General features: G+C 50.0%; 1 protein-coding gene across 1 annotated transcript in view; it reads right to left on the reverse strand.

Moving 5' to 3' along the window:
- Window positions 1-633: 633 nt before the first annotated feature.
- LOC106572775 (UPF0606 protein KIAA1549L) overlaps window positions 634-16,835 on the reverse strand; it is a 140,331-nt gene continuing 124,129 nt past the window's right edge. Inside the window, exons 15-20 of the mRNA XM_045708310.1 lie at window positions 15,256-15,388; window positions 6,308-6,709; window positions 6,043-6,140; window positions 5,295-5,605; window positions 3,282-3,433; window positions 634-1,773 (exon numbers count right to left, since the gene is read on the reverse strand). Of these exons, the coding sequence (XP_045564266.1) occupies window positions 1,504-1,773; window positions 3,282-3,433; window positions 5,295-5,605; window positions 6,043-6,140; window positions 6,308-6,709; window positions 15,256-15,388 (1,366 nt within the window). The 3' untranslated portion in view covers window positions 634-1,503. The remainder of the gene's footprint in view (window positions 1,774-3,281; window positions 3,434-5,294; window positions 5,606-6,042; window positions 6,141-6,307; window positions 6,710-15,255; window positions 15,389-16,835) is intronic.

The following is a 16,835-nucleotide window of genomic DNA, read 5'->3' on the forward strand; positions in this document are numbered from 1 at the left end:
TACTCTGTTCCATATGACTGCGCAATCCACTGCCTCATCATCCCAGCCAAGCAATTTATAAACTTAATCTCCACTATGAAAAGCATCTAGACATTATCTCACATTTCCTTTAGACTAACATTTAGTTTTCAACAGCGGAGATTTGTATAAAACTTGCTGTCTGTCTCTCCGACATTTGCAACATTGTTTCAATATTCAAATTCAATCTCCAGCTGTCCCATAGTAATGAACATGTCGGGAGTCGGGACAAGACAGACAGGCAGCGTTTCTCAACAAGTCAAAATCATGAATCAGCTGGTATTATTTTTATGGATATATACAAAGAAATGTCAATTGAAAAAAGGTAAAACTAAACAAAGTGCAGCTAGTTTGCAGTCTTTCCAGCTTCAGTTTGAAGTGACTGTTAGCTGTGTTGTTGGCTAGCTCCTCTGAACAACATTGTCCTGACAAGTGAGCACATTTTGTATGCCAGGCAAAATCGAGCCTCATTAGCTCATTGTTATGGATTTATCCAAATAAATATCTCTAGAAAACAGCTAAAACAAATGCAAATGCAACTAAATTGCTGTTATTCTAGCTGTAAGTTAGCCTTAGTAGGCTAACTAGAAAGAAAGGGATAAGAACGTTGCCAGCCAGTATGGAAACAAAACATTTATAACAAATGACTGGGTCGCATCCATAAATACAGAACAAAAAGACTGAACGACTGTGTGTCGCGTCTCTACTGTAGCAACCAAACTGATAGAATGAACGACAAGCCGGCTAGATTTGTGTCGGGACTATATCTTGTGGAAGCATGTAATAGTATGAATAAATTCATCAAAATACAGTTTTTTAATGAAAATATGTCAATCATTATTTGAATATGTTGGTAACACATTGTATAAAAGTGATGCCCTCGAAGCCGGTGTTTGGAGGATATAGTGGCACGGTCTGCCTGCCCTCGACTTGGTCTCAGGCCTAACAACAACCCTGCCAATATATCCTCCAAAAACCCTTGGCTCGTTATCACTTCATTCTGATGTTCTGAAGTGGTTGGACCTTTGTGCATGAACATGTGACGAGTCTCTCTGCCTCATCAATTGTTCTATTGATGTCGTGACATACTCCTCTGTGGGTTGCTAAGGTTACTGTCCTGGTTAGAGAAACACTCATCTTTCATTATTACAGGTCTTTAGATGTGGGAATGACATATGTACAATGTAAAGGAACAGGTGGTGTAATGTAACTATAGAGACATCGTTAAGAAGAGATGACTGACAGTTTGAGATAGAACACTTTCACCCTTCAGTAACTCCAAAATAACAGCATGGTGATGAAACACATCAGAGCAATGTGGGAGAGGGGGAGAGAGAGAGAAATAGAAAGAAAGAGGCTTTTATCAGTCTTAATATACAAATGTCAAAAAAGCTGAGTTTGAGAGTTTGTTTAGTCTCTAGTTTTACAGCATGTTCAGAAAAGAGAGTGCTGCAATTCCACCTCCCGGGCCACTAGAGGGAGGGATTACACCTGGAACTCAAACATGTCTGTCTGCTTCTTGGCCAGCTTTGCCACCTCCTGGCGGATTGCCTGGACGAGGGCGGATGTGGAGAGACTGCTGAGTGGGACTCTGTCTCTGGGCTCCCCCGCATCGGGCAGGCTCTGCTGGGACGCAGTGGTGGTCGTGGTGGGGGGTGGCTCCATGGCCTGGCCGTAGTGTAGGGGGAGTCTGGGGGAGCTGCCTTGAGGGTAGCGGGGATGAGGGAAGGCCTCCACGTACCCTGGGAGAGCCACCTGGAAGAGAGAGTAGGCCAGGCGTCACCAAAACAACCACACAGGGTTTGATACCCACCTAAATGATAGGAAATACAGCTGATGCTTTGTTTTTTTACTTTTTTTCAAATTCAAAAACATTATCCTTATTGGATCAGTTTGCTGGGTGAACATTGTCTCTCTTCCACATGTATTACACATATTCAAATGGCTGAAAACAAGGGAAAATATACACAAGCACACTTGGACGAAACTCACACGATAAAATAAATTAAGACGTAAAAATTAAAACGGCGATTAAAATATCTGTGACTTTTAAAAATGGACTTTCCATTCAAACCAAGCATTTGAACTCCACTTCTGAGTTACTTTAGAATGTGGACATGACATGTGCATGACTGTCTGACTCTACACAAAACGAATCAAAGAAAGATCCAAAAGAAAAAAGAAAAGAGGAGTTCATTTAGGAAATGTGCTCAACTACCCCGGTATTTTGCTGTGTCCACTCAACGCCAGCCATACATTCAGTTCAGCAAATGGTTTCTAAATGACACTGGTTCTGCAAAAAGACACTGCGTGAAGACATCTGGTTGAAACAGGCAGACAAACAGGGATACAAAGAACATTCCATACAGAAGAGGAAAGGCCAGTGAGGAAAGGGGAGGTCACATGGTCATTAACAGTGACAGATGGGGAAATGGAAACCATTTCATGTTTAACAGACAGACAGAGACAGAGAGAGTATTGTATAATAGAAAATTAGGAACCAAATTTTGCTTAGTGGTAGATGAGGAATGAGCTCACTGTCAATCCCTGATAAAGCTCTCTGCAGAGGCTGTCATGAAAATGTCTTCATATTCACTGATGAGTCACATTTTGGTGTCTTACAAACATCCAGGAAAACACATTGAGCTCTGTAACTTATCTTTCCATTAGTTTACATAACAACTCTAAGACCTGGGGCAGGATTGGGCTTTCCCTTGTGTATGGTATGGTTGTGGCTCGAGGTAGAACATACCCTTAAACACAGATTTAGGATCAGAATATTCCACCCCCGTCCTAACTTTACCATAAGGTAACGTATCTGATCCAGGATCAGTGCTGTTAGCAATTTATGTTACTCTTCAATAACACAAACCCCAAAGCAAATCAGTGGGAGGAAAATAGGTTTATTCAAAGAGGACAAATCATAGATGTTATGCTGAGAGGTAGATGGTCATTCTCCCCTGTCCTCAGTGATGCTCTCTCAGCGATTCTCTCCAGTGGTTCTCTAGCCAGAACAAAAGGACAGCATGTAGAATTATAACCCAGCCCTAGCCTGTGGTTGACCAATTAGAATTCCTTGCAATAATTCCCTATTACAGAAAAAACACTATTTCCCTTCATCATTATTACTCCATTGACTTCTCGTCCTTTTGACCTCTCATCCTCTGTCTCTGCGTTGTGTATTTATCTTTGACCTATTCTTTCTTACAGTGGGTAGCTACTTCCCTACGCTGTGAGTGTGGAGAGTAGGGGGGGTTTCTTACAGAGTCAGCCCACTGGGGGGGCACGTCCTCAGGCTCGGGGGGGTAGGACATCCAGGATGGGCTGTGGTAGGAGGACGGGGGCGTGGAGGCAAAGTACTCAGAGTAACCCGACCGCGAGGCTGGGATGGCGTACACCGCTGTGATGGGGTTTCCTGTGGGGGGGTATGGAGGGCGTTATACAGGGGAAATACTACAATGACAACTGCCATTACTAGAAGAAGAATCAAGTTGTTCTACATTTATAACAAACAACAAAGTTAACCTAAACCTAAATCCTAACCCTGATTCTAACTCCTAACCCAAACCCTAACTCCTAACCCACCTCCTAACCCAAACTCCTAACCCAAACTCCTAACCCAAGCCCTAACTCCTAACCTAGACCCCGCAAGGATAATAAAATATACTGCTCAAAAAAATAAAGGGAACACTAAAATAACACATCCTAGATCTGAATGAATGAAATAATCTTATTAAATACTTTTTTCTTTACATAGTTGAATGTGCTGACAACAAAATCACACAAAAATAATCAATGGAAATCCAATTTATCAACCCATGGAGGTCTGGATTTGGAGTCACACTCAAAATTAAAGTGGAAAACCACACTACAGGCTGATCCAACTTTGATGTAATGTCCTTAAAACAAGTCAAAATGAGGCTCAGTAGTGTGTGTGGCCTCCACGTGCCTGTATGACCTCCGTAAAAAGCCTGGGCATGCTCCTGATGAGGTGGCAGATGGTCTCCTGAGGGATCTCCTCCCAGACCTGGACTAAAGCATCCGCCAACTCCTGGACAGTCTGTGGTGCAACGTGGCATTGGTGGATGGAGCGAGACATGATGTCCCAGATGTGCTCAATTGGATTCAGGTCTGGGGAACGGGCGGGCCAGTCCATAGCATCAATGCCTTCCTCTTGCAGGAACTGCTGACACACTCCAGCCACATGAGGTCTAGCATTGTCTTGCATTAGGAGGAACCCAGGGCCAACCGCACCAGCATATGGTCTCACAAGGGGTCTGAGGATCTCATCTCGGTACCTAATGGCAGTCAGGCTACCTCTGGCGAGCACATGGAGGGCTGTGCGGCCCCCCAAATAAATGCCACCCCACACCATGACTGACCCACCGCCAAACCGGTCATGCTGGAGGATGTTGCAGGCAGCAGAATGTTCTCCACGGCGTCTCCAGACTCTGTCACGTCTGTCACATGTGCTCAGTGTGAACCTGCTTCATCTGTGAAGAGCACAGGGCACCAGTGGCGAGTTTGCCAATCTTGGTGTTCTCTGGCAAATGCCAAACGTCCTGCACGGTGTTGGGCTGTAAGCACAACCCCCACCTGTGGACGTCGGGCCCTCATACCACCCTCATGGAGTCTGTTTCTGACCGTTTGAGCAGACACATGCACATTTGTGGCCTGCTGGAGGTCATTTTGCAGGGCTCTGGCAGTGCTCCTCTTGCTCCTCCTTGCACAAAGGCGGAGGTAGCGGTCCTGCTGCTGGGTTGTTGCCCTCCTACGGCCTCCTCCACGTCTCCTGATGTACTGGCCTGTCTCCTGGTAGCGCCTCCATGCTCTGGAAACTACGCTGACAGACACAGCAAACCTTCTTGCCACAGCTCACATTGATGTGCCATCCTGGATGAGCTGCACTACCTGAGCCACTTGTGTGGGTTGTAGACTCCGTCTCGTGCTACCACTAGAGTGAAAGCACCGCCAGCATTCAAAAGTGACCAAAACATCAGCCAGGAAGCATAGGAACTGAGAAGTGGTCTGTGGTCCCCACCTGCAGAACCACTCCTTTATTGGGGGTGTCTTGCTAATTGCCTATAATTTCCACCTGTAGTCTATTCCATTTGCACAACAGCATGTGAAATTTATTGTCAATCAGTGTTGCTTCCTAAGTGGACAGTTTGATTTCACAGAAGTGTGATTGACTTGGAGTTACATTGTGTTGTTTAAGTGTTCCCTTTATTTTTTTGAGCAGTGTACATTTAAAAAACAGACAAACAGGTTCTGACCTGAGTAGGTGGACACCGGCTGTTCTGCTGTGACTGAGGGGAGTGCTGCTCTGGAGAGGGGGACTGAGGGGAGTGCTGCTCTGGAGAGGGGGACTGAGGGGAGTGCTGCTCTGGAGAGGGGGACTGAGGGGAGTGCTGCTCTAGAGAGGGGGACTGAGGGGAGTGCTGCTCTAGAGAGGGGGACTGAGGGGAGTGCTGCTCTGGAGAGAGAGACATAGGGGGCGCTGTTATCATTATGCTGGGTCTGCATGTCCGTCATGTTGGTCCCAGACTCTGAGATCCTGGCCTTGGACCCCAGGTCAGGCGACGAGCTGAGTCAGAGAGAGATAATGCTCACATCGCAAAATCACATTCACATGCAACACATATTCTTCACCACAAGAGGACAGTGGTGCTCCATATAAGACCCACAGTTACACTGGATTCTCATTGCTATTCATGTCATCTTCCTCTGCACTGATTCTGCTTTCAAATGTGCAGTATACACGACTGAGATCAGTCTGGCCACACTGCATTTACCTGGTGAATATTACCATGTGAATTTGAATGTTGGGGAGTTTAGTGATTAATTTTGGGGTGAGAGTGCGGTATTGCGGCTTGGATTCATTTGAGGAAAGGTGAGAATAGTGTCATGGGTGTGTGTGTGTGTGTGTGTGTGTGTGTGTGTGTGTGTGTGTGTGTGTGTGTGTGTGTGTGTGTGTGTGTGTGTGTGTGTGTGTGTGTGTGTGTGTGTGTGTCCTGGCCGTACCGTCTTAGAGAGGTCCCAGGAGGGGGGCCGGTGCGAGGGGGAATAGGGGGTGGAGGAGAGGCCATAACCATGTCAGGAAGCTGGGTGAACCTAAAGGCCTGGAAGAAGACAAGTCAACACACACATGAATAATATAGTGTGGGTTGATGTTTTCTGATAGGAGAAAGTGTCTACTTGTTAAGGTTTAGTCAACTAGAACCAGTACAGTAGTACATTGTGACCTAACATAACCATTCCCAGAGGTTTTATCCTTCCACCCACTCACAGGTTTGGGGAGGCTGCACTGATACATATCTGCTCCGTACGCCGGCACCCACTGCAGCCCTCCTCCCCGGCCACGGCTCATGGTTCCCGGGGCACTGGTCACCACGTCAGAGTAGGGCAGGGGTGGAGGTCCGGGGCTGTAGTGGCCGTGGTGGTAACCGTGGTGGGGGTGGGGATGATGGGAGTGGTGGTGGCGTCCGGCTGTGGAGGAGTGTCCCCCTGAGGCCAGGCTGAAGGCCTCCTCCAAGAGCAGGTGCATCTGCTGGCGTACCTCGTCGATGGACGGCTGGGAGCTCAACGTGGAGGTCTCTGAGTGACCTTTGACCCCTCTGGGGCAGACATAACCCCCCCGCGGGCCAATCAGACGATCCACGTTGGTCTCCTCAATCAGCTCCGGTTCAGTCTGAAACACAGAGAAAAAGAGGGGAATTGGTTACACACACACACACACACACACACACACACACACACACACACACACACACACACACACACACACACACACACACACACACACACACACACACACACACACACACACAGCCCAGGAGGTTAGTGGTACCTTAATTGGGGAGGACGGGCTTGTGGTAATGGCTGGAGCAGAACCAGTGGAATGGTATCAAACACATGAAACACATGGCTCCATTGGCGCTGTTCCAGCCATTATTATGAGCCGTCCTCCCTCAGCAGCCTCCACTGATACACTGTTTACACTTCATTAGTACTAGTAGAGCTAATACAGTTCAGACCTGTCAGAGTAGTCATTATCTCCCAGACCTATCAGAGTAGAGTCATTATCTCCCAGACCTATCAGAGTAGTGTCATTATCTCCCAGACCTATCAGAGTAGAGTCATTATCTCCCAGACCTATCAGAGTAGAGTCATTATCTCCCCAACCCATCAGAGTAGAGAGTCATTATCTCCCCGACCTATCAGAGTAGAGAGTAATTATCTCCCAGACCTATCAGAGTAGTGTCATTATCCCCCAGACCTATCAGAGTAGAGTGTCATTGTCTCCCAGACCTATCAGAGTAGAGTGTCATTATCCCCCAGACCTATCAGAGTAGAGTGTCATTGTCTCCCAGACCTATCAGAGTAGAGTGTCATTATCCCCCAGACCTATCAGAGTAGAGTGTCATTATCTCCCAGACCTATCAGAGTAGAGTGTCATTATCCCCCAGACCTATCAGAGTAGAGTGTCATTGTCTCCCAGACCTATCAGAGTAGAGTGTCATTATCCCCCAGACCTATCAGAGTAGAGAGTCATTGTCTCCCAGACCTATCAGAGTAGAGTGTCATTATCCCCCAGACCTATCAGAGTAGAGTGTCATTGTCTCCCAGACCTATCAGAGTAGAGTGTCATTGTCTCCCAGACCTATCAGAGTAGAGTGTCATTGTCTCCCAGACCTATCAGAGTAGAGTGTCATTGTCTCCCAGACCTATCAGAGTAGAGTGTCATTGTCTCCCAGACCTATCAGAGTAGAGTGTCATTGTCTCCCAGACCTATCAGAGTAGAGTGTCATTATCCCCCAGACCTATCAGAGTAGAGTGTCATTGTCTCCCAGACCTATCAGAGTAGAGTGTCATTGTCTCCCAGACCTATCAGAGTAGAGAGTCATTGTCTCCCAGACCTATCAGAGTAGAGAGTCATTTTAGTGCTCTCTGAGGCTCAAACAAAAATCTCCATTCACTTTATTAGCACCCTGCAAACTGTTGATGCTGCCCCGGTTTAATTGGCATGAGGGAACCATGTTCTTTACACAGAAACACACCACAACCCCAAAGACACTCATGCCTAGTACTTTCTCTTTACAGCACTGAAGGACTATCCCACATTGCATTGCAAAACCCCCATTTCATGATTTACGAGCACAGTGCTACAACGGCAAATGAACAGTCTCCTGATAGCTGGGTGGAATGCCACTGACTCAACCAGAGATGGTCAGATGAGAAATGTTCAAGTGGCTTTAACGATTCAGGAAGCTATACTAGTGACTCATCCTGGCTGTGCGTTGTTGCTGACTAAGTTAGCCAGAGCTGCTTAATGGTACACTGTAGTACTGTAATATATCACATGAATAGGTGTTCAGTATTCCTCCAGTGGAACTGCTATCTCTCTGGTTGGTCTCTGCAGGGTAGAGTGCTACCGGGACAGTTTTGTACGGAGTGTGAGTTGTGTTTCTGTTTATCTCTCCTTGTCCCGCCCCCCGTAGATTAATTGTGGCGATAAACAATCTGGCAAATCACTGTAGAAGTAATTAAGCACTGCGGTAAACTACTGGAGGTCTGTGTGTGTTAGCCTACTGTTATATATCTCACTCACTCACTCACTCACTCACTCACTCACTCACTCACTCACTCACTCACTCACTCACTCACTCACTCACTCACTCACTCACTCACTCACTCACTCACTCACTCACTCACTCACTCACTCACTCACTCCCTTTTCTCACCCACGCTCTGTGCTCGCTCTGCTCTCTCTATGTCCACCCCTCCCTCCTTGCTTTCTCCCTCCAGCCTCTCTCTTCCTCCATCCCACTCTCTCTCAGGGTGATAAATGAGTTGGATCTGAGGGTGCCCTACTTCCTGTGCGATTGGAAGGGAGCAGCCACAGGAGACCTGGTGCAGCCGCCTCATAAATCAGTTCCCTCGCAACACGGACAGGCGGAGACGTGGATCCGCAGTGATATGGCCCGCAGAGCAAGCGTTCCCACTGTAATCAATAGAGCCAGTCCTTCTGCAAGGAGCTGACCGACCACGCTAGCACCCTATTTTTTTGCAGGCTGACACGGTTGTTACGGTTACTGCAGGGAGGCTATGTTTCACTCCCACGGGAGGTAGAGAAGAGGCAGAACAGTGGAGGGAGGAGGTGGAGGAAGACAGGGAGTAGAACAGTGGAGGGAGGAGGTGGAGGAAGACGGGGCAGAACAGTGGAGGGAGGAGGTGGAGGAAGACAGGGAGCAGAACAGTGGAGGGAGGAGGTGGAGGAAGACAGGGAGCAGAACAGTGGAGGGAGGAGGTGGAGGAAGACAGGAGCAGAACAGTGGAGGGAGGAGGTGGAGGAAGACGGGTCAGAACAGTGGAGGGAGGAGGTGGAGGAAGACGGGGCAGAACAGTGGAGGGAGGAGGTGGAGGAAGACAGGAGCAGAATAGTCGAGGGAGGAGGTGAAGGAAGACAGGAGCAGAACAGTGGAGGGAGGAGGTGGAGGAAGACAGGGAGCTGAACAGTGGAGGGAGGAGGTGGAGGAAGACAGGGAGCTGAACAGTGGAGGGAGGAGGTGGAGGAAGACAGGGGGCAGAACAGTGGAGGGAGGAGGTGGAGGAAGACGGGGCAGAACAGTGGAGGGAGGAGGTGGAGGAAGACAGGGGGCAGAACAGTGGAGGGAGGAGGTGGAGGAAGACAGGAGCAGAATAGTCGAGGGAGGAGGTGAAGGAAGACAGGAGCAGAACAGTGGAGGGAGGAGGTGGAGGAAGACAGGGAGCTGAACAGTGGAGGGAGGAGGTGGAGGAAGACAGGGAGCTGAACAGTGGAGGGAGGAGGTGGAGGAAGACAGGGGGAAGAACAGTGGAGGGAGGAGGTGGAGGAAGACGGGGCAGAACAGTGGAGGGAGGAGGTGGAGGAAGACAGGAGCAGGACAGTGGAGGGAGGAGGTGGAGGAAGACAGGGGGCAGAACAGTGGAGGGAGGAGGTGGAGGAAGACAGGGAGCAGAACAGTGGAGGGAGGAGGTGGAGGAAGACAGGAGCAGAACAGTGGAGGGAGGAGGTGGAGGAAGACAGGGGGCAGAACAGTGGAGGGAGGAGGTGGAGGAAGACGGGGCAGAACAGTGGAGGGAGGAGGTGGAGGAAGACAGGAGCAGAACAGTCGAGGGAGGAGGTGGAGGAAGACAGGGAGCACAACAGTGGAGGGAGGAGGTGGAGGAAGACGGGTCAGAACAGTGGAGGGAGGAGGTGGAGGAAGACAGGAGCAGAATAGTCGAGGGAGGAGGTGAAGGAAGACAGGAGCAGAACAGTGGAGGGAGGAGGTGGAGGAAGACAGGGAGCTGAACAGTGGAGGGAGGAGGTGGAGGAAGACAGGGAGCTGAACAGTGGAGGGAGGAGGTGGAGGAAGACAGGGGGCAGAACAGTGGAGGGAGGAGGTGGAGGAAGACGGGGCAGAACAGTGGAGGGAGGAGGTGGAGGAAGACAGGAGCAGAACAGTGGAGGGAGGAGGTGGAGGAAGACAGGGGGCAGAACAGTGGAGGGAGGAGGTGGAGGAAGACAGGGAGCTGAACAGTGGAGGGAGGAGGTGGAGGAAGACAGGGGGCAGAACAGTGGAGGGAGGAGGTGGAGGAAGACGGGGCAGAACAGTGGAGGGAGGAGGTGGAGGAAGACAGGAGCAGGACAGTGGAGGGAGGAGGTGGAGGAAGACAGGGGGCAGAACAGTGGAGGGAGGAGGTGGAGGAAGACAGGGAGCAGAACAGTGGAGGGAGGAGGTGGAGGAAGACAGGAGCAGAACAGTGGAGGGAGGAGGTGGAGGAAGACAGGGGGCAGAACAGTGGAGGGAGGAGGTGGAGGAAGACGGGGCAGAACAGTGGAGGGAGGAGGTGGAGGAAGACAGGAGCAGAACAGTCGAGGGAGGAGGTGGAGGAAGACAGGGAGCACAACAGTGGAGGGAGGAGGTGGAGGAAGACGGGTCAGAACAGTGGAGGGAGGAGGTGGAGGAAGACAGGAGCAGAACAGTGGAGGGAGGAGGTGGAGGAAGACAGGGGGCAGAACAGTGGAGGGAGGAGGTGGAGGAAGACAGGAGCAGAACAGTGGAGGGAGGAGGTGGAGGAAGACAGGAGCAGAACAGTCGAGGGAGGAGGTGGAGGAAGACAGGAGCAGAACAGTGGAGGGAGGAGGTGGAGGAAGACAGGAGCAGAACAGTCGAGGGAGGAGGTGGAGGAAGACAGGGAGCAGAACAGTGGAGGAGGAGGTGGAGGAAGACAGGGGGCAGAACAGTGGAGGGAGGAGGTGGAGGAAGACAGGGAGCAGAACAGTGGAGGGAGGAGGAGGAGGAAGACAGGGAGCAGAACAGTGGAGGGAGGAGGTGGAGGAAGACAGGAGCAGAACAGTGGAGGGAGGAGGTGGAGGAAGACAGGGGGCACAACAGTGGAGGGAGGAGGTGGAGGAAGACAGGGAGCAGAACAGTGGAGGAGGAGGTGGAGGAAGACAGGGAGCAGAACAGTGGAGGAGGAGGTGGAGGAAGACAGGGGGCAGAACAGTGGAGGGAGGAGGTGGAGGAAGACAGGGGGCAGAACAGTGGAGGGAGGAGGTGGAGGAAGACAGGAGCAGAACAGTGGAGGAGGACGTGGAGGAAGACAGGGAGCAGAACAGTGGAGGGAGGAGGTGGAGGAAAACAGGGGGCAGAACAGTGGAGGAGGAGGTGGGGGAAGACAGGGGGCAGAACAGTGGAGGGAGGAGGTGGAGGAAGACAGGGAGCAGAACAGTGGAGGGAGGAGGTGGAGGAAGACAGGGGGCAGAGCAGTGGAGGGAGGAGGTGGAGGAAAACAGGGGGCAGAACAGTGGAGGAGGAGGTGGAGGAAGACAGGGGGCAGAACAGTGGAGGGAGGAGGTGGAGGAAGACAGGGAGCAGAACAGTGGAGGGAGGAGGTGGAGGAAGACGGGGCAGAACAGTGGAGGGAGGAGGTGGAGGAAGACAGGGAGCAGAACAGTGGAGGGAGGAGATGGAGGAAGACAGGGAGCAGAACAGTGGAGCGAGGAGGTGGAGGAAGACAGGGAGCACAACAGTGGAGGGAGGAGGTGGAGGAAGACGGGGAGCAGAACAGTGGAGGGAGGAGGTGGAGGAAGACAGGGGGCAGAACAGTGGAGCGAGGAGGTGGAGGAAGACAGGAGCAGAACAGTGGAGGGAGGAGGTGGAGGAAGACAGGGGGCAGAACAGTGGAGGGAGGACGTGGAGGAAGACAGGAGCAGAACAGTGGAGGGAGGAGGTGGAGGAAGACAGGGGGCAGAACAGTGGAGGAAGACGGGGCAGAACAGTGGAGGGAGGAGGTGGAGGAAGACAGGGGGCAGAACAGTAGAGGGAGGAGGTGGAGGAAGACAGGGGGCAGAACAGTGGAGGGAGGAGGTGGAGGAAGATGGGTCAGAACAGTGGAGGGAGGAGGTGGAGGAAGACAGGGGGCAGAACAGTGGAGGGAGGAGGTGGAGGAAGATGGGTCAGAACAGTGGAGGGAGGAGGTGGAGGAAGACAGGAGCAGAACAGTCGAGGGAGGAGGTGGAGGAAGACAGGGGGCAGAACAGTGGAGGAGGAGGTGGAGGAAGACGGGGCAGAACAGTGGAGGAGGAGGTGGAGGAAGACGGGGCAGAACAGTGGAGGAGGAGGTGGAGGAAGACAGGGGGCAGAACAGTGGAGGAGGAGGTGGAGGAAGACGGGGCAGAACAGTGGAGGGAGGAGGTGGAGGAAGACGGGGCAGAACAGTGGAGGGAGGAGGAAGACAGGAGCAGAACAGTGGAGGGAGGAGGTGGAGGAAGACGGGGCAGAACAGTGGAGGGAGGAGGTGGAGGAAGACAGGGAGCAGAACAGTGGAGGGAGGAGGTGGAGGAAGACGGGGCAGAACAGTGGAGGGAGGAGGTGGAGGAAGACAGGGAGCAGAACAGTGGAGGGAGGAGGTGGAGGAAGACAGGGAGCAGAACAGTGGAGGGAGGAGGTGGAGGAAGACAGGAGCAGAACAGTCGAGGGAGGAGGTGGAGGAAGACAGGAGCAGAACAGTGAAGGAAGGAGGTGGAGGAAGACAGGGGGCAGAACTGTGGAGGACGACGTGGAGGAAGAGTATGAAGACCAGTTGCTAGGGAGGAAATGATGTTTCTCTATGTAGAGGATATTGACAATAGACTCAAAGAGTTGTTACTGTCTGTGGTAAATGTGATACATATTATATTAGCTGTAATATGTGGTTATTGTTAAAACCAATGTCTGAGATGATTAGATAAATTAAAGGAGAGAAAGACACTATGCTGTTCTGTTTGTAAAGTAGGAGCTTACTGTAAAACTCCCTCGTTCTCTTTGTTTGTAAATGAAAGGTTAAAGGTTGTAAGATATTAACAGTGTTGTGAGTGTCTTAGAGATAATTGTGGTGTTTGTTAAGTAGTGATCTGAAACATGACTTCAGGGAGCTGGTCTTTAGCCTCTTGATATTCTAACTGCATCTGTCTAGCATCATCTACGCAGCAACAGTATCACACCACAGGAGAGGAGAGGAGAGGAGAGGAGAGGAGAGGAGAGGAGAGGAGAGGAGAGGAGAGGAGAGGAGAGGAGAGGAGAGGAGAGGAGAGGAGAGGAGAGGAGAGGAGAGGAGAGGAGAGGAGAGGGCAACATGTCTGAAATGTATCATCAACCAAAACTATAAAGAACACCTTATGAATCTACCACTATCAACCATTAAGCAACTCCTTCACTGCAGTCTGGTATGGTTAACTTCAACCACACCTGTATGTGGGTAGTCCAGTTCCTATCTGAGACTTTGTAAGGTCATGACCCCTGGAGAGCTCTATTAGGGGTGCATTCAGGAATGCAATATGTTGTGATGTTGAATGGAACTCACCTCTACACCTTAAGACAACTGCCTTGAATGCAACAGTACCCTGCCAGAGGTACTACAAACAGACAGTTCACTACCCAGTGATGTGTCTGTTGTGAAACATGCACTAGTCTGAATCATTCCAAGTCAACACTTTTTGCAGCAAGCAGTGAATGTGTTTCTGATTATTTTGCCTCAGCACCATACAAAACATTTGGAGCGTGCAGGTATATATGTTTGTTTGTTTGCAACAGGAAGCTGTTGTCTCCAGTCACCTGGGGATGTTAGCTATTTTTGGATAGTAAATCAACTCTAAAATGAATGGTTTTAACGACTGCGGACATGTAAGCTACAGTGTACAGTGTCATGAAAAAGTATTTGCCCCCTTTTACATTTTCTCTATTTTTGCATATTTTTGATGCCAAATGTTGTCAGATCTTCAGCAAAAAACGAATGTTAGATAAAGGGAATCTGAGTTTACAAACAACAAAAAAAACATACTTGCATGCAGGACTGCTTTTTCTCAGCGACATTTGTGGGTTTACAAGCATGAACTGCTCGTTTCAAGTCAAAGAGAAAATTAGAAAGGGGGCAGTACTTTTTCACGACGCTGTATCTGCCACAGTCCTGGGTTCAAATACTATTTGAAATAATTTCAAATACTTTAGCTGGCCCAATGGAATCAATAACATTGTTGCAAGCCCACCCATCTGCCACCTCAAACCTCGCCCATCTGCCACCTCAAACCTCGCCCATCTGCCACTCCAAACCCTGCCCATCTGCCACTCCAAACCCCGCCCATCTGCCACCTCAAACCCTGCCCATCTGCCACTCCAAACCCCACCCATCTGCCACCTCAAACCTCGCCCATCTGCCACTCCAAACCCTGCCCATCTGCCACTCCAAACCCCGCCCATCTGCCACTCCAAACCCCGCCCATCTGCCACTCCAAACCCATCATGCTAGAGCAAATGCTCAAAGTAACAGAAATATTTTAAATAGTGTTTGAACTCCAGTCTGCTTCTGAGACACAGAACACCTGATTAAACCCATCCAGTTCAGATAGGGCCAGTGGGTCGGGACCAGGGTCAGGACCAGGGTCAGGGCCAGTGGGTCGGGACCAGGGTCAGGACCAGGGTCAGGGCCAGTGGGTCGGGACCAGGGTCAGGACCAGTGGGTCGGGACCAGGGTCGGGACCAGGGTCAGGACCAGTGGGTCGGGACCAGGGTCAGGACCAGTAGGTCGGGACCAGGGTCAGGACCAGTAGGTCGGGACCAGGGTCAGGACCAGTAGGTCGGGACCAGGGTCAGGACCAGTGGGTCGGGACCAGGGTCAGGACCAGTGGGTCGGGACCAGGGTCAGGACCAGGGTAAGGGGAGTGGGACTCACGTCGTAGCCGCTGTTCCTGATGCCTCTCCTGGGTCTCTCCCTCATAACCAGCAGGTCCATCTCTGTTCCTCCGGTACTCGGGCTGTTCAGGCTCTGCCTGCTCCGATAGGTCCGCTGCCTCACCTGAGAGTGTCTGCCAATCACAGAGTGTTACAGAGCTCGAATCAATCAGCCAATAAGAAGAGGAATGTGTTGCTCAAACGAGTGCAACAAACCGCCTTAGACAATACAGTTAACTAGGAGAAACTCCTGGTTTCATTATCATCGTCGTGGTCATCGTCTTCTTCGTCATCAACCTCATCATCATCAGCAGCAACAATGTCACCATGAATCAACATTCTATTATGTTCTATAGGCCTTTCCACCTACACTACCGTTCAACAGTCTGGGGTCACTTAGAAATGTCCTTGTTTTTTTAAAGAAAAGCACATTTTTTTGTCTATTAAAATAACATAAAATTGATCAGAAATACAGTGTAGACATTGTTAATGTAGTAAATGACTATTATAGCTGAGAACGGCAAATTTTTAATGGAATATCTACATAGGCGTACAGAAGCCCATTATCAGCAACCATCACTCCTGTGTTCCAATGGCACATTGTGTTAGCTGATCCAAGTTTATCATTTTAAAAGGCTAATTCATCATTAGAAAACCCTTTTCGCAATTATGTTAGCACAGCTGAAAACTGTTGTTCTGATTAAAGAAGCAATAAAACTGGCCTTCTTTAGACTTGTTGAGTATCTGGGGCATCAGCATTTGTGGGTTCGATTACAGGCTCAAAATGGCCAGAAACAAAGAACTTTCTTCTGAAACTCGTCAGTCTATTTTTGTTCTGAGAAATGAAGGCTATTCCATGCAAGAAATTGCCAAGAAACGGAAGATCTCGTACAACGCTGCGTACTACTCCCTTCACAGAACAGCGCAAACTGGCTCTAACCAGAATAGAAAGAGGAGTGGGAGGCCCCGGTTCACAACTGAGCAAGAGGACATGTACATTAGAGTGTCTAGTTTGAGAAACAGACGCCTCACACGTCCTCAACTGGCAGCTTCATTAAATAGCACCCGCAAAACACCAGTCTCAACGTCAACAGTGAAGAGGCGACTCCGGGATGCTGGCCTTCTAGGCAGAGTTGCAAAGAAAAAGCCATATCTCAGACTGGCCAATAAAAATAAAAGATTAAGATGGGCAAAATAACACAGACACTGGACAGAAGAAGATTGGAAAAAAGTGTTATGGACAGACGACTAAGTTTGAGGTGTTCGGATCACAAAGAAGAACATTCGTGAGACACAGAAAAAATTCAAATATGCTGGAGGCAATGTGATGGTCTGGGGGTGCTTTGGTGGTGGTAAAGTGGGAGATTTGTACAGGGTAAAAGGGATCTTGAAGAAGGAATGCTATCACTCCATTTTGCAACGCCATGCCATACCCTGTGGACGGGGCTTCATTGGAGCCAATTTCCTTCTACAACAGGACAAGGACCCAAAGCACAGCTCCAAACTATACAATAACTATTTAGGGAAGAAGCAGTCAGCTGGTATTCTGTCTATAATGGAGTGGCCAGCACAGTCACAGAT

This window comes from Salmo salar, chromosome ssa26 (genome assembly GCF_905237065.1).
Source record: "Salmo salar chromosome ssa26, Ssal_v3.1, whole genome shotgun sequence".
In the NCBI taxonomy this organism is placed as follows: domain Eukaryota; kingdom Metazoa; phylum Chordata; class Actinopteri; order Salmoniformes; family Salmonidae; genus Salmo; species Salmo salar.